We start from the raw sequence: 24540 nt of genomic DNA, 5'->3' as shown, positions 1-24540 counted from the left end.
GTTTGTGTGTGTGTGCGAGTGAGAGAGATGGATGTTGCTCCAGTTGCATAAGTATGATTAAAGCTTATGCCAGTTCTTTTCAACCTAATCCTGAACATTGTATTTTAAAAAATGGAGTTCTCTATGGCAATCCACTGCTGAGACACAAGCAGCGTCCTTTAGATGCTCTCTCTTATGTACAGACATGGTTACTCCTGCCAGCTGGACAACCTGGTAAACAGGAGGCGCTTTTTATTTGCGTGTAAGACAGCAGAATATAAAAATTTTGGTACTCAGTGGAATCCTATTCATGCGTATTCAGAAACTAAAGTCCAGCTTGTTCAATGGGACTTATTCCCTAGTAAATATGTTAAGGACTGCACCGGAAGACCAGGCCACCAATGTGGCGAAGCATTATTTGAAAGATCCAGAACGAGTACCAGTGAGCCCCATGAATTCCTTCTCTCCTTTCCCCCTCCCTCCACCCACAAGGGGAGAGAGGAAGCTTTCTTTTCTGAAGTGCACTAGTGTTTGCATGCAGCAATGCATGGTTTGCCCAGACCATATTTTCCCACAAACCCAAGTGAAACATGGCTTGTTCCACTGGAACAATGGAAAACTATTAATAATTATTGCATCATCGTCATCTCATCTCTATACTGTCCAATCACTGAAGCTCTCTGGCTGGTTTGCAACAGTTCATGAAAACAGTACAAAAGAAAAGCATGAGCTGCAGCCAGACAGAAGCAGAACTTTCCAATCTCCTCCCTACACAGATTAAGAGGAGGATGGCGCATATGAACACAAGCCTGGCTCTAAACAACAGCTTGAAGGAGTGCCTCAGTTTAGTAAATAAATGGGTGGAACCCTGTGGACTGAAAGTGTAGGCTCACATAATGGAATTTCCCTCCATATTAAACAATAATAATACTTGGCACAAGAAAGCTAACATGTCAGGGAGAAAGTAAGGGAGGCATGTTTATTTTTTGCAACTTTGCCATATGGCACAGCTTAGGATGCAGCCTGACCGCCTCAGTATAAAGCTGTCCAAAGCCACCAGCATCATCTAAAAGCTAACAGGGACGGGGTTGACTCTAATGGGTTGTACACAGATACGGTGTATTATGATGCTCCTACCACAAGCTTGGCAAGGAGGTTCTTGAAGTTCAACTGGGATGCTTCCCCAGTGTCCAAAAGCCAGGGTAGTTTGAAGGCGTGCCAAGGCTCCATGGCCTTCAGCTCATTACGAAGAGAGTCAGCAGGAAGAGCTGCCTTAAAGCTGCACCCTGCAGGCCTGCAGGCCTTCTGCAGATAAGGGGTGCCTGTGCTGTTTGCCTTACGGAAGCAGTTTTGCTCCCAGGAAGGTGAGGCGGCATTGAGAGACTGTGCATAGTGACAAAACGTAGAGCAGCGGGAGGGGGGACTTCATAAATCCCTGGCAAGAAGTCTTGTCTTTCATTCTTGGCCTGGGTAGAAGAACTGAGATGACAAAGAAGTTCACGTCAGTTGCATGTCTACCCAAAAAACGTTAGAAGCCTATGGAACGTCCCGTGGCCTAGTCAGGAAATGAGCACAAGTAAAGTGGAACATAAACTCCTTTTCACTTGTTTATATTTTACATCCCTATTTCATTACTGAATTCAATAAATTGCACCTCATCTTTGACATGTGGCTTTGTTTCTGCCTAAGTAACCTCAGAACTGATGCCTTGGCTGGACCAGCCCCTGGAGTTAAAACACACAACTGCTGCGCGGCCTCCTCCACTCACTTGACCGAACACCCAAAAAGCCAAAGACCAAATTGAGAGAAAAGCAAACATACAGGCTTTCCCACTGCGTGCTTCAAGAGGAAAATGGCAAAATGGATGTGAAGGTAGAACTCCAGCTTCTGGGCAACAGCCTCACTGTCTCGGACCGGGGAGGGGATATGTTCCTCCCAGAGTTCAAAGAAGACTTCTTGGTCTCCATCAGTAAAGGACGTTAGCAGATCCTTCCAAAGGAAATAAAAGAGTCGTTATGCATCTGACAACTCATTTCCTGCAGTACTATAGCTGAAAATACCTAATTTCTACATGTACCAGCTCCAAAAAGCCCTTTCTAAACATCTTCAGAAACCAATTTGTGCATTAGACTGATCAAGAGCACCTAATTAAGGGCTCCATCCTGGAACAAACTCCAAACTTTATGAGCACTTAGAGAAGCATTTATGACAGATGTTCAACAGCAATGTTTGTTCTTAATTTTAAGGCCCAGGGTAGCTTACAACGTAACATTATGCCTTAAAACATCTGAAAACGGAAAACAGCAGAAAAATAGGCGATTCCTCCCACCTCCATCCAGCTTGTGCTTAGTGGAGGAAAGGCTCTATCCAGTTTAGCCCATTTCCAGAGCTCATGTTACTTTTAAGTAAGTCCAATACTTGGACTTACTTACACACCCTGGTACTGGGGTTGGAGTTGCCAGCCAGCTTCAGCTATCCTCTTCAACTGAGATGGACAACCAGAGGACTGGAAAGTGGCCAGTATGATGCCAGTTTGGGAGGAATCCAGAACATCACAGGCTGATTTGTGCAATGCATATTCTGGGTACATCATCATCATCATCATCATCTCCAAAGAGTCATTCTGCTATAATGGGTGATGTCGTGTGGTGCTGATTTATTAATTAATTTATTTATTTATTACATGTGTATTCTGCCTTTCTTCCTTTTGCAAGGAACCCAAAGCAGCTTACAGTGATGGGAAGCATGATCAAAGATACAATGATCAAGTATACAGAATATCAGCTCTTCCCAAAGAAGAGTCAACATGGCATCTCCAAAGGTAAGTCCTGCCTCACTAACTGTTGAGCATTCTTGCCAGTGTGGCACAGTGGTGAAGACATGGGACTGGGACTCAGGCGATCCGGGTTCGAGTCCCCGCTCAGCCATGGAGTCAACTGGGTGACTTTGGGCCAGTCACAGACTCTCAGCCCAACCTACCTCACAGGGTTGTTGTTGTGGGGATAAGATGGAGGAGGGGAATGATGTAAGCTGCCTTGAGCCCTTTGTAGGAAAAAGGCAGGATATAAATCGAAAAATCAAAAAAATAAAAATAAAATTCTTTGAGAAGGTCAGTGAACACATGGAGAGGGGTAATCTGATAGACATTGCCATAAGCTGTTTGGAAGCTGAAGTGTACAAAGTCCTTTGCCAAAGGGTCCTAAGCAAACATGGCACTCAGAGGATAGCAGGATATGTCCCTTGAGGATCAAGAACACAAAGGAGAAGCAAATAATTGAGTCGTTCCCACAATGGAGAAATATTCAAGCTGGGGTTCCCCAAGGAGCTGTATTAGGATATTTCAGTTTGCCCCAAATGATCTGTAGATGGGGTGAAGTGGCACAGTTTGCACATGATACCAAATAATTTATGTGGTAAATCGGGAAAAGGGTAACATCTAACAGCCAAAGCTCTGGGAAATTTAATCATGGCTAATTACTTGGGTCTTCTTATCAGTGGGCCCCAGAAAGGAACAACTAGTGGATGTTGGACTGATAGAATAAAGGGGAACACAGCATCAGGAAGACCCTACAATGCACCTGATATGGGAAACTAACAAGCAGGCTAGAGCAATCCCAGAATTAATGGGATATACATCTAATAACTCAAGAAATAGAATTAAGCTGGTACATTCTTCAGGAATTACTGCCAATATGGCACACATGCTTGCTTCTGAAGCAAATTTCTGTGTGCCATGTAAAAGCCTCATTTTCACCTAACGCGTACATATCAAAAATGGTAATACAGTCACATAGAAATGCTCCAACACAGAAGCTGAGACACCTGATTTTTTCCATCCAATCAAACTTTACTTTCGTAGAAGAGAAAGATGTTACCTGAATGATTAGAGCCTTGGAGTCCTTCACAGAGCTACCTCCTGTTTTAGGTAATGGCTTTCCTTTTATTTTGCATTCCTTTGTAAATGTTTTCACAGTATCTTCAAATTCTGCAAAGTCCAAATACTACAGACACAAGAAGGCATATAAGAATCTGTCTGCATAATTCTTATTAAAAGTCATGAGCAAAGGCAGATTACAAAAGGCCATAAGAACAGAACAAATCCTCTTTGGGACAAAAGTTCTGAGAGACCGTCCTCTTCCTTGCTTCACAACTGGTGCTTACACTGTATTACATCCAGAGCCAGGTAAAGTCCTCCCTCTTTTAGTTTCTGTGGCTTTAAATCTGTTACTGCATTTTAAATCCTTGCACTGCTGCTAGGTTTTGTTTTGTTTTTTCTTTCTGCTTGATACTACAGCTTTAAACTTTTATATCTATGTATCTTGTTTATCTTATGTTGTATTTTCTGGTTTTAATTGTTATGAACCACCCAGACAGCTTCAGCTATTGAACAGTATAAGCATGTAATAAATAATAAAAAATAAATAAGACAAAACCTGAGGCTGTAAAAGAAGCATAGAATTAAGCAGGCTTTGGAAAATCCTGGCTTAGGACAACTGTAACAAGTGCTGGCCTTAACACTAAAGTAGAGGCAGTATCAAAATGAGTTCCTTACAGCAAAGGAGGCCGTACCAAACGTAGGAACAGACAACATGAGAAAAGCCAAAGGTCCACCCAATCCAGCCATCCATTCACATGGTTGAAAACCAGCTGCCCACAGGATCCCTCAGGCAGAATGGGTTCTGGGCAAGAGCTCAGCCTGCCCCAGCAACTGCTGTATGCAGGCATGCTGCCTCTGGTGATGGCGCAAGCAGACAGACAGCAGGCTAGCAGCCACGGATAGCCGCCGCCTCCTCCGTGAATTGATCCAATCCCCCTTTAAAGCCGTCCCCATCACTACCTCCTGTGGCAGTGAATTTTGCAGTTCAACTAAGCCCTGCATGAAGGACTACCTTTTATATTGGTCAAGCAAGGAGAACAAAGCAACCAGTTTACATTATCTCAAAGTAACAACGTGCAACAGAAGAATAAAAATTCTGGAACACTGTGTGGAAGTTCATGAAACACATGCCTCCTTCTGAACAAAACACTCACCTCCTTCACCATCCCAAGTAGCTCTGCTTCATATGCAAGGACATCGCCCATCGTCGAATATCAAATAGCTCTGACAAGTGACCTGCAACAAAATGTGAAGGTGAAGGACTGTGCATTTCTGAACAGAAATACACTGTAAAAAAAGAATATACATTTCAAACCTACTTTAGTTTTTTAACTCATACAAATCATCTTGCTTTATAATTAAACTTTTCAAGTGGGGCCTGCAACATAATACTCTGTTGTGAGGCACAGAAACCCTTAGTGCAGAAGAGCCGAAAATGAGTGTTTTTCAGCCTATTATGCCTTTTTGTCTGGGTTGCTAAAATTAACTAGCTCTCAGTACCTTGGTCTTTTAAACTGAAACAAAGTTAGGGAAATGCATATGGTCTTGACATTTTTACAGATATGCCAGTAAGTATTTCTACACAACAAAAACATTTAAATCACATTAAGAGTGCAACCCAGGGACCAGAGGACTGCTCAGATAGAAGCTTTCAAGGTTAGAGACCACACTCCAGCCTCGGAAGTGAAGTCTCCCCGTCACAGCTGGTACAGAATGGACTGCATGGGCTGCCCCCCTAGGTCAGCAAAGCAACTTCAGAGGAGGAAAGGGAACATTCTGGTGGATGGGGTGACAAGGAGACCAAAACACCAGGATACAAAATACCTTGTGTTCCCCTCGCAAGACTCACCAAAAGCAGAGCAGGGAGGTGAAGACCACTCCTACCACCTCTGTTGCATCACTGGTAGGGCATACAGATCTTAGAACCCGCTCGGTTCAGAGGCTCCCAGGTGGCAAGGCCATAACTAATCAGGCGGAGCCCTAAGCATGCTCTCATTATCTTCCTCAAATATTTCAAGTCTAATACTTGTGGTGCACTGGAACTAGATTTTTTTAGTTCTGTTGTTTATTAAATACAACTACATTAAACACGCTAAAGTAGATCTGGCTAGGACAGGGGTCAGCAACCCACGGCTCCGGAGCTGCATGTGGCTCTTGAATCCCTCTGCTGCGGCTCCGTCGCTGCTGGCATGGTCACTGATCTGCACCCGAGGCTCCAAGTTACAAAATACCAACAGGTGATGATGAGGCATCCACTCAGGAAGACTGCGATCGCTGGTTAAGTAAATCGCTACATTCCTCTGCTATTGTGCAGGGAAAGAGTGGAACAAGCTTCCTACAGGCTCTCATGTTACATGAAAAGCTGCTGAAAAGATTCTCTTTGTCCCAATGTCATCTCCTTCATCTGAATGTTAAAAGCTGTGCTTGGGACCTGTCACAATTCACAGCACTTGACTGTTTATCTGCTAATCAGTCACTGAACACACCTGTATCTGCAACCCAGCAGGCAGGCAGCAATCTGCAACCCGCACAAGTTTACTGAGCTTTTTCCCCTGGTAGGCCAACCATGGATAAATCGAAGAAAAGAAAAGTTTCTGAAGAAAACCGAACGTTTAATGGTACGTGAGTAGATTCATTTGCTTTTACTGCTGACAAACTTATGGGGTTAATGCATGCAGCCCCTTAGCAATGACTTTGATTCTTCAGGAAGCTGTTCTATTTAAAATATATGAAAGGAGTCCTACTAGTTTATAATGTAAGATTAAAAATAACAGTTTTTAGTGACCGAACAAGAGCTGCAGCTAAATCATAATGAAGATATAGATCTATTTCCTTGTTTTAAGAAGATTCTTATAAAAATTGGGAGAGGGATGTTTGTTCAATATTTCACCAGACTATTATTTATATTTGTTGTATTGCAGAAACTCTACTTACTGAATGAAAGTATCAGTTAGTGCTTTTTTTATTCAGGTGGACAGCTGACTGCACCCTCCAGTAGACGTGATAAAAGGATGAGGGCACGCAGAAGCAGACCGCATGTTTGGTTTGCTGCAGGTGGATAGTTTAAGTTTGGCTTTTTATTTCATAAATACTAGGAGGACTCAAATAGACAGGACGGTTGCTGCCGTTTGTGGCCGTGCGGGGCTGGCGGGGGGCTAGGTCGGTGGGTGGAATTTTGTATCAGGGGGGTTGACGGGGAGTTTTTACTGTTTTACAGTATTTTAATTTTGTTTTTATGGAGTCATCCCTGGCCATGTTGACGTTTGAATTTCCTGGGGAGCGCGTGGGCTCCGCCATTGGGGTGGTCACAGGCAATGGACGTTACAGCAGTGGGGGCTCAACGTGTCCGCATAGAAGAAGGAGGGACAGATGGCTGACACCTGTCCCTCCTTCTGGTTTTACCCCCAGCCAGAGGGTTCCAGGTAGTCTTGTCAACCGCCCCTCGGGCCTGACGGTGCTGCTGCTTAATGCCAGGTCGGCCCACAATAAATCTTCCCTCATCCATGACCTGATTGTGGATGAGGGGTCTGACCTGGCTTGCATAACAGAGACCTGGGTGGGAGAGGGGGGGATGTCGTCCTCTCTCAAATGTGCCCGCCTGGGTATTTGGTTCAGCACCGTCCACGCCTGGAGGGGAGGGGAGGTGGGGTCGCTTTGGTTTACCGAGCCTCCGTCTCCCTCACAGGACTTCCAGTCCCTTCAAGACCAGGGCTGGAGTGCCTCTACTTGGTGTTGGGTGACCGAGACAGATTGGGGATTCTGTTGGTGTACCGTGCACCCTTCTGCCCAACAGACTCCCTGCCTGAGCTGACAGAGATCGTCTCGGACCTGGTGTTGAGGACCCCCAGGATGTTGGTCCTGGGGGACTTCAATCTCCATGCCGAGACTGGTCTGACCGGGGCGGCTCAGGACTTCATGGCCTCCATGACGGCCATGGGGCTGTCTCAACATGTCTCCAGCCCGACCCATGAACGTGGACACACTCTGGACCTGGTTTTCTTGACAGGGCAGGAAGAGGGTGGTCTGAGGGTGAGTATTTATGTCTGACACCCCTGTCATGGTCAGATCACTTCCTCGTGAGGTTTGTGCTCGAGAGCGGCCACTCCCTCTGTAAGGGAGTGGACCCGATTGTGTGGGTCCGCCCCCGGAGCCGGATGGATCCGGATGGATTCCTGAAGGCCCTGGGGGAGTTTCCAGCTGACAAGACTGGTGCTCCTGTCGAGGCTCTGGTCGAACTGTGGAACGGAGAGATGACCAGAGCTGTGGACACGATCGCTCCTAAGCGTCCTCTCCCGCCAGGCAGAGGCCACTCTTCCCCTTGGCATACATCTGAATTGTGGGCGATGAAGCAGGCTGGGAGACGGCTAGAGTGTAGGTGGAGGAGATCATGGGATGAATCTGACCGAACACACTTAAGAGCCCATTATTGGGCCTATGCTGTGGCGGTGAGGGTGGCGAAAAAGAAATTCTTCTCCGTTTCCATTGCCTCCTCAAAATGCCATCCGGCAGAGCTTTTTCGGGTGGTACAAGGGCTGGTCCGTCCTGGCCCTAAGAAAGATCTGGTTTCACCCTCGAAGGCCCGCTGTGACGACTTTGCCAAGCATTTCAGGGAGAAAATCGCTCAGATTCGTCACGAGCTAGACTCTACTAGTGATTCAGAGGCTTCTGGGGAGATACCAATGCCGCCGCCTGGTCCAAAATTAATGGATGAATTTCAGTTATTGCAGCCTGATGATGTGGACAAGGTGCTTGGACGAGGACGTCCCACCACTTGCCTATTGGACCCTTGCCCATCTTGGTTAATTAACAATGACAAGCACGGGATTGGGACCTGGATCTTGGAAGTGGTTAACGCTTCTCTGAGGGAGGGTCGGGTGCCTGCCCCTTTAAAGGAGGCACTAGTCCGACCGGTCCTGAAGAAAGCGTCACTGGATCCAGAGATGGCCACTAATTATAGACCAGTGGCCAACTTCCCGTTTCTGGGCAAGGTGTTGGAGCGACTGGTGGCGGGACAACTCCAAGCACTCTTGGATGAAACTGATTATCTGGACCCATTTCAGTCCGGCTTCACACCCGGGTACGGTACTGAATCTGCCTTGGTCGCCCTGTATGATGACCTGTGCAGGGAGAAGGACAGGGGGAGTGCGTCCCTGTGGGTTCTTCTGGACCTCTCAGCGGCTTTCGATACCATCTACCATGGTATCCTTCTGGACAGGTTAGCGGGATTGGGGGTCGGAGGCACTGCTTTGCAGTGGTTCCGCTCCTATCTCAGAAGGCCGATTCCACATGCCTGCTTGAGATCAGTGGGAGAGGCCCTTCTCTGGGAACCCTCCGTGAAGGAAATTAGGAGGGTAAGTACTCGGAGGAGGGCGTTCTCTGCAGTGGCGCCCAATCTATGGAATGCGCTCCCCAGAGAGGTCCGCCTGGCGCCGTCGTTATTTGTTTTCGGTGCCAGGTGAAGACCTTTTTATTCAAATGTTATTTTAATTGTTAATATTATTTATTCATTTTGTTCTTTGGCCAGGGCGACTTAATTTATATTGTTAATTTATATAATTTTATTGTATTCTATTTATTTACGGTTTGTGAGCCGCCCCGAGGCTTTGGCGAATGGGGCGGCATAGAAGTCCCCTAAATAAATAAATAGATAGATAGATAGACAGACATTGAGTATTTTATCTGAAAGTAACCTTCAGCCCAACATCTCAAAGTTCAAAATATTTTTGTTGCATGCAGAAATAAAAATTTGTTTTCTCTGTAGCAGTTCATTGATTTCATAAATGCAACACACTAGTTTTTTTATCATCGCATAAAGGTAAAAAACGATATATGCAGCATTATCTTCATTTTAGATGTCAAAAGGATTTTGCGGCTCCCGGTGTTTTCTTTTCTGTGGGACACGGGTCCAAATGGCTCTTTGAGTGTTAAAGGTTGCCGACCCCTGGACTAGGAGAAGGTGGGCAGCTGACAGACTTTTCAACGGTTAGGAATGATAAGAGTTCTAGGCCATAACATCTGGAGGGTCACAAGCTACCCACTTCTGTTCTAGGGTATCACCACATTTTCCAGCACAAATAGAAAAAAATCCTAAGCAAATTACTTTGCAACTGCTAACAGAATGCAAATCCTGATTCTTTTCTGGCTAGTCAGAAAAAGCATTAACTTACCTTGCATTGGAAATTTTGCAGGAAAAATCACATCACTGATTAGGGCATTACATTCTGATCTTTCCAACTCAAGTTTGCAGCATCTGAATACACCACAGGCTCCCAACTCTCTCCTCTGCACCCCATATCCAACAGGTGCGAATTCAGTCTTCCATTTCCAGGTTTCTTCCCTAGGGTTGCATTAATTGCTTTTCCTACCACAAAGCTTGTACGGTTTGCAGAAATCCTGTTGCCATTCTTGCACAGGTACTAAATACAAGACTCCAAAGTCTGCTTTCACAAGCTATTGAGCAAGGCATCCTAAGTACCAATTACTGCTCAACTTCTTATAACTTTTTAGATTAGGTACAGCTTGCACTAGCTGCACAAGTTCCACTAGCACTTTGAAAGTGCCAGCAGAATGCCACCTCTTGTACTTTTTCTGCTAGTGCAATGTTGGATACTATGGTCCATATTATCATACAAACTATAGTCAGCAATAAACTCCAAATCATGACTCAAAGCATTGTTTTAAGTGTGTTTGCAAAAATGATTATCAGAATAGCACATTAACCACTGTTGCCTAACTCGGAGGTTACAGCAAATGCTAATTTAAATTACCAGAACCCCAAACAAAGTAAAGCATGCACAATCCTGCAGTAATTCCCAATCCACCAGCTCATTCAGGTTGACTGCCTGAACTGAGCTTAAGATGCTTCCGCCCTCTTAAGAATGAAGGAAAAGGAAAGAAAGGTAACAAAACTTCCAATAACTTGTAATGCTTGTTTTTGCTATGTACAAAGATTGTGAGAAGCAGCAATTCCATATAAAGGTTACATGCATTTTGACATTAAAATAAAAAAACTGTTTTAAGTACACATAATTCTCAAAAACAGCTCTCAGCTCAAGAAGTCTTGGGTGTTTGCATTTGGAGAAACTAATTTCTTCCCTCATTTGTTGTAAAAAAAAAAAAAAAACCTGCTGCTAGGTTACAGTAAATGAGAGGGGGCCTCATAAAGCCCAACTTCGTAATAGGATTGTATGACAGGCAGGCATTCAGCAGGTGAAGCTCCTCCCAGCATTCAGATGCTGTGATGGAAGAGGCATCAGCTGCTGAAGCTCTGCATGTCATGGCATTGCCATGAAACGAGGAGGGACCTGCCAGAAAATAAAAATGGCAACCCTAAAAACCTGAGGCAGGGGCTCACTTGTGCGTGGGTGCCATTACTCGGTTAATTATTCTTCAAATCCTTCATACTGAAGGCGGGTGAAAGTGCTTCAAATAAATAGATACATAAACAAGACACTGCCTCTGAGCATATGCAAAGTGACTTTGCCACAACACAGCCACAAGGGGACGTCTTTGGGATTAGAGTCTCCAGTGGGAGGCTTCCTTTTTAGGAATCGGCAGCGGCCGATGGTTCCAAAACCAGAACACAGAGGAGGGCCCCCCAGCCATGTTCGCCCCCCGGCGACGGCGCCCCCTTACCTGAAGGCGCGCCACGGCGCAGTAGGCCCCGCTCACTCTCCCGTCGCCTAGCAACAGCAGCTGCACGGGGGCCGCCCCGCCCGCCCGTTTCCAAGGGACTGTGAACGCCACGTGACTCGTCGACGATCAATGGCAAGGCCCCGCTAGATCACGTGGCTCCTTCCACCAAACAGGAGCCGAGGAAGGGCGAAACGGCGCGTGCTGGTTACGGCGGGATGCTGAACGGGAGGGGGGCCGGGGGGGGGCATGGCCGCTCCCGGGAAGATGCTGGGGAAGCGAGGGATGCTGGGAAATTCCCTCGCGAAGGATGCTGGCCTGGGCAACGTAGAGGGCCTCCTAATCTGGAGACCTCCAGACGTGCCGGGCAGCGGCTCCCATCATCCCCAGGCAGCGCGGGAGGCCGCCGGCTGTGGATGATGGGGATGAAGTCCGCCGCCTCCGAGGGGCGCCAGGTTGGGGAAGGCTGAGCAGGGCAATGGGGGCTCGTTATTTCCTTACTTGGCAAACGAGGAGGAAGGCAAGGGAGGCGGCGGCGCCGCTGGGCGAGGCAGGAGGTGGCTAGGGCCCGTTTCCCCAGCGGGGGGCCGCTGATGAGTGGGATGTGCCGTGGGTTGCGCACCTCTGCGCCCTCCCAGCGGGGCTTCTCCGCGCCCTTTCCTCGCTCGGTGCTTAAGGCAAGCGCACGGCTTCGCAGAGCCACAGGGCGCCTCCGAGTCCATCTAATCGGCCGTGTGCAAGCGCTTCAGTGTGGGTTGCAGTTACAGCATCCCGGACAAATGGTCAGCCAGCCTCTGCTGCAGCAAAGGAGAACTCCTTCCCAGGGCTGCCTGTCCCACTGCCAAAGGGCTGCTAGGAAGTTTTCTTCGCAAGCCCTGCCATTTGTCCCCATTGGTTCTAGTCCTTCGCTTGGGATTGTTCGGGTAGGAAAAAAGCAAGCCTTGAATTGACAATAGCTGAGCTGGACCATTCAGAGAGTTGCTGTAAGTCAGAATTTGGACAATCTAGCAGCAGCAGCAGCAAAAATAATAGCAGGGGTGTAGAATCTGTACTCCTGCAGATGTTGTACGACGACTCGCATCATGCAGTTTGGCCAGCGATCAGGCTTGATACAGGCTGGCATCCAGCAAAATTTGGAGGGTTGCCAGTTCCTTTCCTGATAGATCACACTTCACCTTCTGTGTACAAGGCACTTCATGGCACAACTGAGGCTAAGAAAAGGCCCACATGCCAAGTGCCAAATTATTTCTTTCCACACCTCCTGCCTCTTGCCAGTAGCCACTGGTCCCCAAAACACCAAGATAACACCAGTAGTAACCCCAAGTCTTCACCTCTGTTCTTTGTGCAGAGGGAAGGTTTGCTGTTTTGGAAGAGAGAAGTTTCCCAGCATCTAACAGATAAAGATAGTCAAATAAAAGATGGAACTCCTGAGCTTATGCATACATCGTCTCTTGCTTTGCGCAGAGGTGCACAGACTTCAGCAATGTGGAGTTTTCTTTCTGGTTTAGCAAAACTGAAATCCATTAATCAGTCAGCTCATTGCCCCTTATCTTGTAACCCAGGATTAGATTCAATCCTGGTAGATGACAAATTGAGGGAAAGTTTGTCATTCACTAGATTGAGACAGGAAAAGTATGGTCTGCCAAGGGTTTTGGCCTTCAATTTCCATCAGCCCTTGTCAACAGACAATGGAAACTGTAGACCAATGCATCTGGAGGGCTACAAACTGCCCATCCCAGCCTAGGCTGGAGTAGCTTCCCTTTCCCTGGGGCCTGTCAGGGTCCACTCCTGGAACCATGATGCACCACCTCTTGGTCAAGTCTCTTGGTCAAGGCCTGGCTGCCACCGCACCCCTTTTTCTCCCCGTCCCCTCATCCTGGAATCTTTAAAAAATGCTAATTGTAACATGAACAATAGACTATAATTATATAGTCCAAAAATTCTTGGAAGGGTAGCAGTGAACTAGAAAAGATCACCAAGTTAAGGATGTTTCACTGGAGAGTAAGGCCAAGATCATCCACGTTCTTGTATTCCTGATTGGTACATGTGGTTGTGAAATGTGGACAATCAAGATAGCTGGTAGGAAGACATTTGCTTCAGTTTTGTCATTTGTGAATGCCCTGGAATGACAAAAAGACGAAAAAGGGGGTTCTGGATGAAATCGAGCAGAACTTTCCCTGGAAGCACAAATGACAAAATGGAAGCTGTCATACATCCTGAGAAGACCAGAGTCTGGGGAAAGTCGAAGGCAGAAGAAGAGGGAGGCCAAGAAAAAGATGTGTGTTCAGTTTCTCCAGAGACCACTATAGAAGAACCGGACTTGAAGCTCTGGGGAGCAACTGCCAGTCAGTGTTGGTGATACTGGCTTCGATGGACCAAGATGACTTGACTCCATATAAAGCAGCGTCCTGTATTCAGAGCCAGGGTTCTGCTGTCCACACAGGTGCAGTTCGGTCCATTTAGACCCTGGATTTAAGGGTCCTGGGGGGTCAGGACTTCAGCTGCCTGAGGGTTGATTTCAGTTGTGAAGCAGACAGTTAACGTCTCACTGCCTTCCCCCTGCTCTGCCCACATTCCATGCTTCCCATCTGCTTCCACATTCCTGATATATTACAGCCAAAAACGAACACAGTTTGCCAACCCTGATTTAAAAAAACAGAGCAAGAGAGAGAAATACTTTGAGTATATGAATGTTCACAGTATAAATTCATGTAAAATACAGTACATTCCTGACAACTGGCGCCCAGAGGAATCTTCTTTTGCTGCCCAGATGCATCGAAATCTCCATACCAGTCCATCATCTTGTTGCCAATTGCAGCACCCCCAAACTCCCCAAAAGTAGTTGGCCAGAGGAAGGCCACATAGTAAAAACACCACAGTTATACTGTCCCAGAAGGGAGGGGGGATAAGAACAAAATGACCTTTGTGTAACCCGCAGCTAACACACCAGCCTGACCTCGAATGCGGTAATCAAAGGGACAGGGGACACGGGTTGCAGCCGCCATGGAAGTTGCAAATGTGCAGGGAGGAAGAACATGGCAAGCCCGTGTGAATCTCGAGCAGATAAGAAATAGGCATGGGAAATGTCTGGTCCTGGGCAGAAGGAAGGACTCTTTCTCCAGCACGGGAGGGGTGCGTACGTTGATGTATCGCTGCATTAGGTGTGTGTTAGGTGACCTAATTGCTTGCCTGGGGTATCAAACGCGTGTACTGGGGTGCAACTTTGGAGTTGCTGCTTTGGGCTGAATGTCCTTTTGTCTGCCCTTATTCTGTGGTGCACTAGAATAAAGCCGGTTTTGGCTCTAAGTCTCGTCTCAGGCTCTGTTTGGCTCGGGTCTGGGGTCCGCCCGGGTTTGCCCCGGCTGTTGGCTGGCTGAGTTACAATCTCATGACTTCACCAAGGCTTGGTTGCCACAGCAGCCGTTTATCTCTTTTCCCCCTCATTTTAGAATCCAGAGGTCACACCACTATGTCTTTTTAAATGGTGGTGGTGATTTATATCTCACGTTTTTTCTCTTGCAAGAAGCCCAAGGTGATGTAAATAATCCCCTATTTTATCCTTACAACAGCCCTGTGAAGTAGGCTAGACTGAGAGTCTGCGTCAGGCCCTAGGTCACTCAGTGAACTGCATGGCTCAATGAGGACTAGAAACTAGATCTGGGTCCCCGTCTGACACTCCAGCCACTAGGCCACACTGACTATTGGTGCACCCTGGGCTTTTCAACTTGGAAACACATTTACTTGGAAAGCGAGCACCCCTTTGCTGTAGGCAAGGATAACATGCTTTTAAAATTTAAAACCGAGCATCTGTCACCAGGTTGGTGCCTCGCTGACCATCTTGGAGAACAAATGTTGTTTTTGAAATACGAAGGGAAAAGGATGTCTCAGCAAATGTGTCATTCGTGGGCACCAGGCTGCCTACACCAGTCCAGCTGCAGAGGCTGTGCTTTTGCCACTGTCCCACGCCGTCTAGGAGAGCCCCCCCTCCCACCAGGACTGTGAGGGGCCCAGGCCTTGCCCCCAAGCGCCATCCCTACTGGCGCTGCTTTTCATATTTTGACTCAGGACTTGTTTTCATGCCTACAAACAGTAATGTGCAAAGAAATTATAAAGAGCTGAGTGTCCTAGAGCGTAAACAGAGTGTCTGCCCACCACGTGAACATAAACTGAGCACTTTCTCCTTCCCCATCAGCCAGAATTGTGGGGGGGGGGGTCCTTGCCCATGTTGCAGCCAAGGCAGTCTGGACTGCCAGACTTTAATAATCCGCAAGAAACCAGACCGACGTGGAGGTCACCTTTGGACGGGAACCTAACCGTGGCCGGTGAGAGCAAAGAGGAGCAGCCCCGGGGCCTCCCTGCGGCTCGGCACGACTTTCAGGCGCCCGGCCAGCAAGCCGAAGAAATGGAACGCGGGCTCAGCCGTGTCATAAAATCTCACCGCGGCACTATTTATAATCCAACAGGCTCCACCAGACTCTCTGTGGGACAAAACGCAGCCACACCTTTGCAGTAACTTAAAACACACACGCCCCCGAACCTACAAGTGGCCGATTTATTTTCTCTTCCCCTCCCTTACCGGAGCGTCTTTCATTTTTTTCCCCCTGGAAGCCAGGATGAAGTAAATGCCCCTTTTTAGTAGGAAGCTCAAAGGGGTTGGACGAGACAGGCCCCAGCGCCAGGATCTCCCCCCGCCCCCCCCACTTCCTTTTTAAATGCCGCTATGACATTCTGTGTGTTCTCCTCCCAGTGTTTGTGTAACTTCCAGGATGACCAGGAGCTAGCCTGGCCAGGGTGGGCCCTATCAGCTCCTTCCTCCTCCTGGCAAGGCTTATCTCCGACTTGAGACGGAGTGAAACCCGTCCCAAGACGCAGCGGAAGCTCATGAAGGGCAAAGATGTGGATGGAGAGCAAGAGGGAGCAATTCACCAGCTGGAGGAAGGCTGGACAGTTAGCCCAGGTCGTGCCTCACTCTCAGAGCTGCCGTCCAAATCAGGAGGGATGGAGGAGGATGCCAGCGTGTGAGCAGCGTGTGAGCAACGGCAGCCCCCGTGCATCACCTGGCCATCTGGATGAGCCCAGATCTGGAGGTGTGCGGCCTCTTGCAGCCTGCGGGCCAGTTCCATTCCCAGAAACTCATTTCACTGGTGGGAGGGGCAGGATCAAAAGCCAACGGGGGGGGGGGCAGGGGGAGCATATTTTAGCATAAAGCACTTGCAGCAAGTCTGAGAGGCATTTCCACCTGGCAGAACAGGCCTGCCCTACCATTAAGCGGGGGTGGAGGGTTGCTTCAGGTGGCAGATGCTGGGATCCGAGATCTGAGGCAGAGGTCCTGCAAGCTTCAAGTTTGCTCCAACCCTTGCAAGAAATCTCACGGAGCCAAAAAACACACATGCCAATTCACACAAGAGCCAAGGTGGTGGGCACAGGAAGAGTTCAGCGTGCCCCTTCCAACTGCTCCCCCAGGACTCTTCCTCACACGACCAGTTCAAACCCAGCAGCACCCCTGAACACCACATTGGCCTTACCGGTTTGTTAGCCAAAGTTGTGGCACTCAGCCCCTCGGACAAGGGCGGCTCACAGCTCTCTTGGGGTTTTGATCAGTACCCCGAAGGCACGGTCGCCATCTCGTCCCCCCTGGCAGGTGTCCACAGGCAGCTGGGAGAACAGCGGGCTGGGCAACATGGCGCCTCGAACGGGTCCAGGCACGGCTCTTCCTGGCGTCCTGTCCAGCCACCGGAAGCAGGTGCAAAGCAGCCGCTCAGGTGGGCAGAGATATTTGAGGAACTGAGGGGCGTGTGAGCAATACAGGAACCAAGTCCGCAGAGCTCCACGCTGGGTTCCCCCACACACCCTATGCGCCAGCACCCACATTTCAGCAGCTGCGGGAGCGGAGAGCGACCTTTAAAGTGCTCACTTGGCACGGGACGAGAGTGTCATCTACATCAGAGACGGGCTGGCTTGGGGCTCGCGGGGTCCACTTTTATTAGAATACCAAGATCTGTAAACCGGAGCCCAGGCCAGAGAGCGCATGCTTGGAAGGAGGCTCTGAGCCAAGGAGTGCCTCCGAGTGCTAGGGCAGAACGGAGCCACGTCAGATTTCTCCTGGATATACGGCGCCCGTGCAAATGCGTGCACTTATGGATGCGTTTATGGTCCGTGTGTCGGCATGGGTGCATCTTCATGGGTGCGCTGTGTGCGTGACATGAAGTGTGTCCACATGGGTGACAGAATGGCTGAGCTGGATCGTCCTTTGATAGGCTCCAGGGCTGGTGGATCAGGCCCAGAGTCCACCCAGGCCAGCCTTCTGCTCACACAGGGGCCAACCAGCTGCCTGCAGGGCTCCACACATGGGACGGGGGTGCAACAGCATCCTCCCGCCCATCTTCCCCAGCAACCAGTGACCATGGGCACATGGCTGAGGACACCTGGATTTCGGGAGCACAAGCTGTGCAGCCCCCAGGAACCTTCCTGCTCAGCGAATGCACCTGCCGGGTCGCAGCCCTGCGGCTCGCACGCTAACTCTGCTCGTGCAAACTGATGATGTTCGTCCATCGTTTTCGATGAGGCCCTTGGCATCCAACGGGTTGTGAGTTGTCCACGGTGTGTCCGCAGGTGACTGATAAGGCACGGAGTGTTCTGCCACATGTCAGGCAGACATGTGTGGGCACCACTAGGGCATCAAACGGTCTGAGGTAGGTGGAAGAAACCCCCCAGGGAGCCCAGTCGGGATCCACAGATTGGGTCCCAGGAGGAGGAGCAGCCGACAGCAAGATCTGGGGTGGGGGGGGCGCTGTTTTCACCTGGTGCTTGCTTGCCATGCGCTGCCATTCGCCTGTCTGTTGCGGGATGGATTGTCGCGTGCCCCCAAGCGGTCAGGGGGACTGCCGCGAGAGGAGAGAAAAAGGTGGGGGCAGGTTTTGGCCTCCGAGAGACACGGCGCACCAGGGGAGATCAGAGCGCCGGCCTGGAACTCAGGGGAGCCCTGCTCAGCCACGGCGCTCGCTGGGTGACTCTCAGCCCAGCCTACCTCGCAGGGCTGTTGTGAGGTTATAGCAGAGCAGGGGCAGAGGATCAGGTAGGCGCCTCAGGTCCCCTTGCACGAGAAAGGCGGGATATGCCCCAAGATAAATGCAGCTGGAAAGTGCCTTTTCATTGTTTCTGGCTTTGAAGGTCGGGAGCCGGCTCCCCAGCCCCTCCCTGGCTGAGGCCTCCGTTGCTTCCCCCAGCTCTGTTGCACTGCATGAGATGGGGGGGGGGCTGTAGCCACTGGAGGACTCCAATCAACCCAGCGCTCCCCTCCCGCTCCTACCCCCATCCTGGCCTGGACTTCGCCCAGGCACCCGAGGCAAGGAGCTGGCAACCTGCAGCCCACACGGGTTTTGGGGCTAGCCCTGCGCGCAGATGATTCCTCTTGATTTACGGCCACTCTCTCAGCAGCCCAGCAGTGTGCAAATCCCTGCCTCGTAAAAACCACAGAAATGTTACAGGACGGAATTCTTCCTTACACGCCTCATCGACAGCCCAGCAGGATCCATCTCAGGCCTGTGACTAAGTAAACGCAGCTTTCACTGGGCTCCGATTGTCTGGCCAAGTCCTCACTCACTCTCCGGCCTCCTTCAGGCGTGACGATATATAGACCCCGGCGCTGCGGCTCCATTTGGGCCCTCTCCAGGCCGGCACAAAGAGAAATCGTGTAAGGAGACACTCACTCGATGCGTGTGTGTGTGCACACTCGCGTGCGAGCACGAGGCAGCCGTACACGGGTTGCGACTGCAGCAGCCTTCACTTCGGGTGGCTTGCCTTTCCTTCCATGTTGCACGGTGTTCTCTCGACAAACACACGCGCATAAACCAGTGTGCAGTCATACAAACGTGGAAAGGAGGATTTCTGGGGGAAGGCAGGATGCCCAGAGTTTGGGCCCCCTGGGTTTGCTGCATGGTGTGGCAGCCCAGCCTTCCTCGAGAGGTGCAGGGGACACGGGGCTCGCAGGGTCGAACCCCCGCAGGACTTTGAAGAAGCAGAGAGGCTGACATTGCCTGCCACCCTGCACACACTCTCTGTTCCCTCTGAGCTTGGTGCAAATCCTCACACAGTCTGGTTTGCACAGCACAAGTGTGTCTGATAAGCAGCGGCAGCTCGTTAACTTTCTTGAGTATGCAGTACACCTCCAACAAGATTTCCATGCCTATCCTTGCTGATACAACCACTGCGAAAACAGATTTAGGGACCAAGGTTGGTTTGGGTGGTTAGTCTCCCCGAGTGGGAGACTTTAGCATGCATTCCACTCTCTGTTTTTTTCAACCAGCTACTGGACCGTGAGAGAACCGTTCCTCTTACTCTGTGACTGAAACGTGTGCTTGGAAGTCTTTGGTGAAGGGCTTTGTTTACTCGGATTTGCAAATGTCTTCTGACAAACTTCTACCAGATCACCTCTGTACATGTGTCATAGAACTTGAAAAGCAGGGTGAGAAAGAGCTTAACCCGGTGGAAGCCTTGCTGAAATTTGCTCAGCAGGGCTTGTCCTTCTCTATGCTTATTCGTTTCATCTTACAGAATGCTTTCAACCAATTTATCCAGAGCAGAGGTTGAGTTAACCAGGCTGTCATTTCTTAAACTCCCTTTGTAGAAAGGGGAGTTACACTGGTCATTCTCCCATCATCTAGCGCAGTGGATGATCTTAGGAGCATGTTCCAAATTCACATTTGAGCCCTTTGAGAAATCTCGGATGAAGGCCACCTGGGCCTGGTGATTTATCAACTTCCAGTCTGTCGATGAGGCTAAGAACGTCACTTCTTGTCAGCATGAGGAACTGGTCTGCCCGATTTGCTGCAGTTCCTCATGGTCCCTTCTCCAAAATTTCAGGGCATGAAAGGGCAAGACAGATGAGGAGATGTCACCCAGCATCTCTGCAATCTCCTGGACCTCCTCTGACCCCATTATCACCCAACGGCGCAGCCACTACCTGCCCTAGCTGGTTCCCTGCTCCTCTTGCAATTGAAGAACTTGTTCCTGCTGGCCTTGACGTGGTGAGCGTTGAGCTCCCCCGAACGCCCTCTTGCAGCTTCTTGTCAGCATCCTCCAGCGGCCCAGCTGGGCTCAAAGGGCAAGGCTCTCCATGTGCTGCTAAATCAACGATGCAGCCGCTGCCATTTCTCCTGGCCGGTCAGCAGCTCGCCTGGATTTCGACCCTTCTCCCCTGCTGCTGTCTGACATTCCCGGAGCCAAGGACAGCCAATTGGGGAAAAGGGTGAACAGGGCCTGGGGGAAGAAAAGGGACACGCACAGAAGACTTCTGCCGTGCCGCATCGGCAGGTGAAGGGGGAGTATGTGCGCTTGCTGGTTTGGAATCCAACCTCTGTCATCCCCACCTCCAGATCAGCAAGCGAGCCTTTGCATTACCACTCACTCTGAGGCATCCTTCCTGCAGCCCAGGGTCCTACAGATCATTGGACTACAGTTCTCATCATCCCCAGCCAGAACCGCGGCTCCTGCCTGATGCACACAGGCATGTCACCTCTGATGCGGGGGAGACAGGACGACCCTCCACAGCAAGCTGCCTCCTCCGTGACTCTGTCCAGTCCCATCCGAAAGCCACCCGGATTTCTGGCCCTCTTGGTCTTTCTTGCACGAGTCCCATAGTTCAGCTCAGTGCTTGTCCTGAATTCCACCCACCTGCTTCGTGGGACTGCGGGCGCATCCTCACATGAAGAGAGAAGGGGGAAAACATCTTTCTAGCCACTTTCTACATGCTCAGCTGTCAGGGCGCATTAATGTCCTTGGCTTGGCTGGGGAAGAAAATATTAGCCAATCGTTAGCAAGCGATCAGCTTCACCAAGCAAATTCAGTCCAGCATCCTGGGCCCATATTCCTGCAGGAGCGAAATAATATCACTGCAAAAGGCACCCGCAATAACATCGATCTAAATCTCTCGAGTTTGTACCATATATGCCAGCAGCAGAATTGTGCTTTTTAAAAGTGTAGCGTTTGGCTTTCTGCACCCCAAAAGTATTGATCTTGGAGCTGCTGGTCTCATCCGCCTCTCTTTGGCTCTGTTCCCGAATTTCTCTCACATGCAGCCCCGTGAGACTCAAGGACTGTGGTCTGGGGGTCAGCGGCCGAAAGCCCCTGGACCGAAACCTGGCCTCCCGGTTGCCGACCTACAAGAGAAGAGCCACTGGAGAGCGTGGTCCTGCCACTGAGACGGTGCAGCTGAGCCTTCACCACCCCGTGCTCCGGCCTCGGGGCAGCCATCCTGGAAGAGGAACTCTGCTGCCGTTTTTAAGGACTGGAAGATCCCAGTGTGTGTGAAGATGCCTCCGTGTGTGACTCGCCCAGCAGGTGACATGCCTCAGAATCGGCAAGGACGATCCTTCGGCAGAAAACTCATCCCTGCTGAGTCACTGGATGCAGGAGCGCTGCCCTCTCCCACTCCCTGCAGCGACGGAAAGGCGTGTGATGAGAACGCTTATGATGAAGCCGCCTGCGCACAACCAGCGAATGGACACGCTTCCTGCTGGGCTGCTGAAAGCGTCTTTCGGTGCAGCGCTCCCCCCCAAGTTCCCACCACTGAAGGCACTACAAAGGGCCCTGATGGCGTGGCTCGCAGTGGGACGCCGAAGTGATTCGGCCTTGCTGGAGCGCGGCTGCGGCTCCACACGGTAGTCCGTGTGTCAGCCTTCCCCACTTTAGCGCCCTCCTGATGTTCTTGTTGGGGATGAGCTTGCCGTTGGCTCGTGCTCTTGCGTCAAGAGACATGATTCCGAGACCGAGACCGAGACAGCTTGCAAAGGTGGGGCTCCGGGCTCTGAGACGAAAGCAGCCGCAGCTGAGGCGCTTATTCCCAGGTGTGCAGGCTGGCTCTCGGGCTGGCCATGGGGCTGCCAGGAAGCCTCGATGGCAGCCCGACAAGGATCACCAGGTCCGGTCAGGAAAGGCCCCTCTCGCCTGGAACCTCAGCAGTTCTATTGAAAGATCACCCAGGACCCCTGCAGTTCTTTACCACCTCATGTTCCTGGGTCGTGGTTCTCCCCGCCAACTACGAAATCACAGCCCATGTACAGACACTTCTATAACCTGCTGGTCACGTGCACCGATACAGAGTGTTACGTTCCAGGTAATCTGAGTACCGTATCATCCTGGTGTCTTCAGGCATGACAGTGTTCTGAACCGATCAGAAATACTGGTAACGATAGTGTGGAAAACGTTTCTGAGGGCTTTATTGTCCTGTCAGTTGAGTAGACCGCTTTGCAGTTTGGATCCTGTTTCAGCATGCAGAAGTGTCCGACAGAGGAACCACTCAGGGAATCTGGTTCGACAACCACACTCGGCAGGGGCCTGGCTCTGCGGGACTAGATGCTTAGGTGGGCCCATTCAGAGACAAATGGACACCTTTGCTCCAGTTTTTCTGCAGCTGATGAGAACACAGGTATTTCCCCCCTGGTAGTGTTAGCATCCAGCAGCTTCTCATCCCAGTTAAGAATTCCATCTTCTTAAAGTTACAGCAGTGAATAAAGAGCTTTTGCGAAGAAATGGTCTGTTGCCTTGAATGTGTGAGGGGAGAGCTTGGCTCACGACGGTTCTGGATTGCCATTCGCAACTCTCTGACCACTGGCCGGACTCGCACTGAGCCTGGCCACTGGCCACGCTGCCAAGCCAGACATGGTAGGAGGCAGGCTCCTGGCTTCCGGCTTGCTCTCTGCACTTTTATGTCCTGATGTGACTTTGGAAGAAGAGTTCGACAAAACGCATTTGAAATCCAGTTCTAAATAGCTGGATTTACTGGCGAATGTGAAGACATCCATTTCAGGCGAGACTGGGACTGTGGGTTTCTTCCCTGCTCTGTGTCAGCTAATGCCACAACAGACAAATTAGAATTTATGAGGCGATGGCCACATACCACTTTTTCAAAGGCAACGATTCTCAGCATAGCACACAATCAGTCGATCAGAGTCATAGGCAGATGGTATAGCCCTCTCATTAGTAGACCTGGAGCAGTTTGAGTATGACTCAAGACACTTGGTTTTTCTGATGCTGTAGGAAGTGAGTACCCATACAACAGAAATATGTGTACATTGTTGTTATGTACACGCTATATGTGTACATGTATATAAGATGTGTAGGTTAGCTTAACTAGTCCAAAGTTTGGGTCCTTTGAAAAGGAGAAGCCTGGAGAAGTGAGATTTTAAAATGAGTGATGAAGCTCAGAAAAGGGACAGAAAAAGGGAATTAAGAGCTCACAGAAAGGTACCCAGAAGCAGTAAAACAAAGGATGCAAAGGAATTGGAGATTTGGGGTCTGTACTGGACTGTACAGAGAGGTTCTGGCTTATCATTAAAGTCATCATACAGTCAAAACAGGTTCTGTGAATCATTCTGGGTCTGGAAAACTGAGAGCTGGTGAGCAAGTGTCACTAGGAGAACGGAATGGTTCACACATGACATGAAGGGGAGGCACAAAGACGTGGGAATCAAAGAACACAGCACCCCCGCCCTCCACCCCAGCCCTCCCTGACGCAGCACTTCCCAGGCAGTTTGGACTACATTTCCCAGCATTCCATATCACTGACCACTCTGGCTGGGGGAGAGGGGAGTTGAAGTCCAAAATGCCTGGAGAGGACCTGATCAAGGAAAGAGGCAGCATCCAGCTCCATCGATTTCACTGAAAAGCAAAACCCTAACAGTGAAGGGTAAAATACAAGCTGTAAGAGCTTTTAAGTTACACCTTCGTGTCACATTCTCAGCTTCGCTAACCAATGCTATTTATTCCGTTATTTATTATAGCATAATAGCCTAACATTTTTCCATGAGGTTGCGATGGGTCGGACACAACTTCGCAACGAACAACAAAGGAACCCAACTCCCTTACAGTATCCCCCTCCTGTTTTATCCTTACAACAACAACCCTGTGAGGTAGGTTGGCCTGAGAGTCTGACTGGCCCGAAGTCTCCCAGTGAACTTCATGGCTGAGTGGGGACTTGAACCCGGGTCTCCCAGGCCCTGGCCCAATACTTCCACCCATGGTGTTCTCCATTTCCCATGTGTTGCAGAGTTTTT

The 24540-nt window shown here is 49.8% G+C and overlaps 1 protein-coding gene across 1 annotated transcript in view; it reads right to left on the bottom strand.

The window, feature by feature from the left end:
• The window catches only part of ARMC9 (armadillo repeat containing 9), an 87069-nt gene extending 75516 nt beyond the window's left edge, over positions 1-11553 (bottom strand). Inside the window, exons 1-4 of the mRNA XM_044456240.1 lie at positions 11492-11553; positions 5011-5092; positions 3855-3980; positions 1801-1968 (exon numbers count right to left, since the gene is read on the bottom strand). Of these exons, the coding sequence (XP_044312175.1) occupies positions 1801-1968; positions 3855-3980; positions 5011-5061 (345 nt within the window). The 5' untranslated portion in view covers positions 5062-5092; positions 11492-11553. The remainder of the gene's footprint in view (positions 1-1800; positions 1969-3854; positions 3981-5010; positions 5093-11491) is intronic.
• Between the last annotated feature and the right edge of the window lie 12987 nt (positions 11554-24540).

Source organism: Varanus komodoensis, unplaced genomic scaffold, assembly GCF_004798865.1.
Source record: "Varanus komodoensis strain SLA01 unplaced genomic scaffold, ASM479886v1 scaffold82, whole genome shotgun sequence".
NCBI classification, from domain to species: Eukaryota; Metazoa; Chordata; class Lepidosauria; order Squamata; family Varanidae; genus Varanus; species Varanus komodoensis.
The sequence above is the reverse complement of the archived record's forward strand: the minus strand, read 5'-3'. Positions and strand labels throughout refer to the sequence as shown.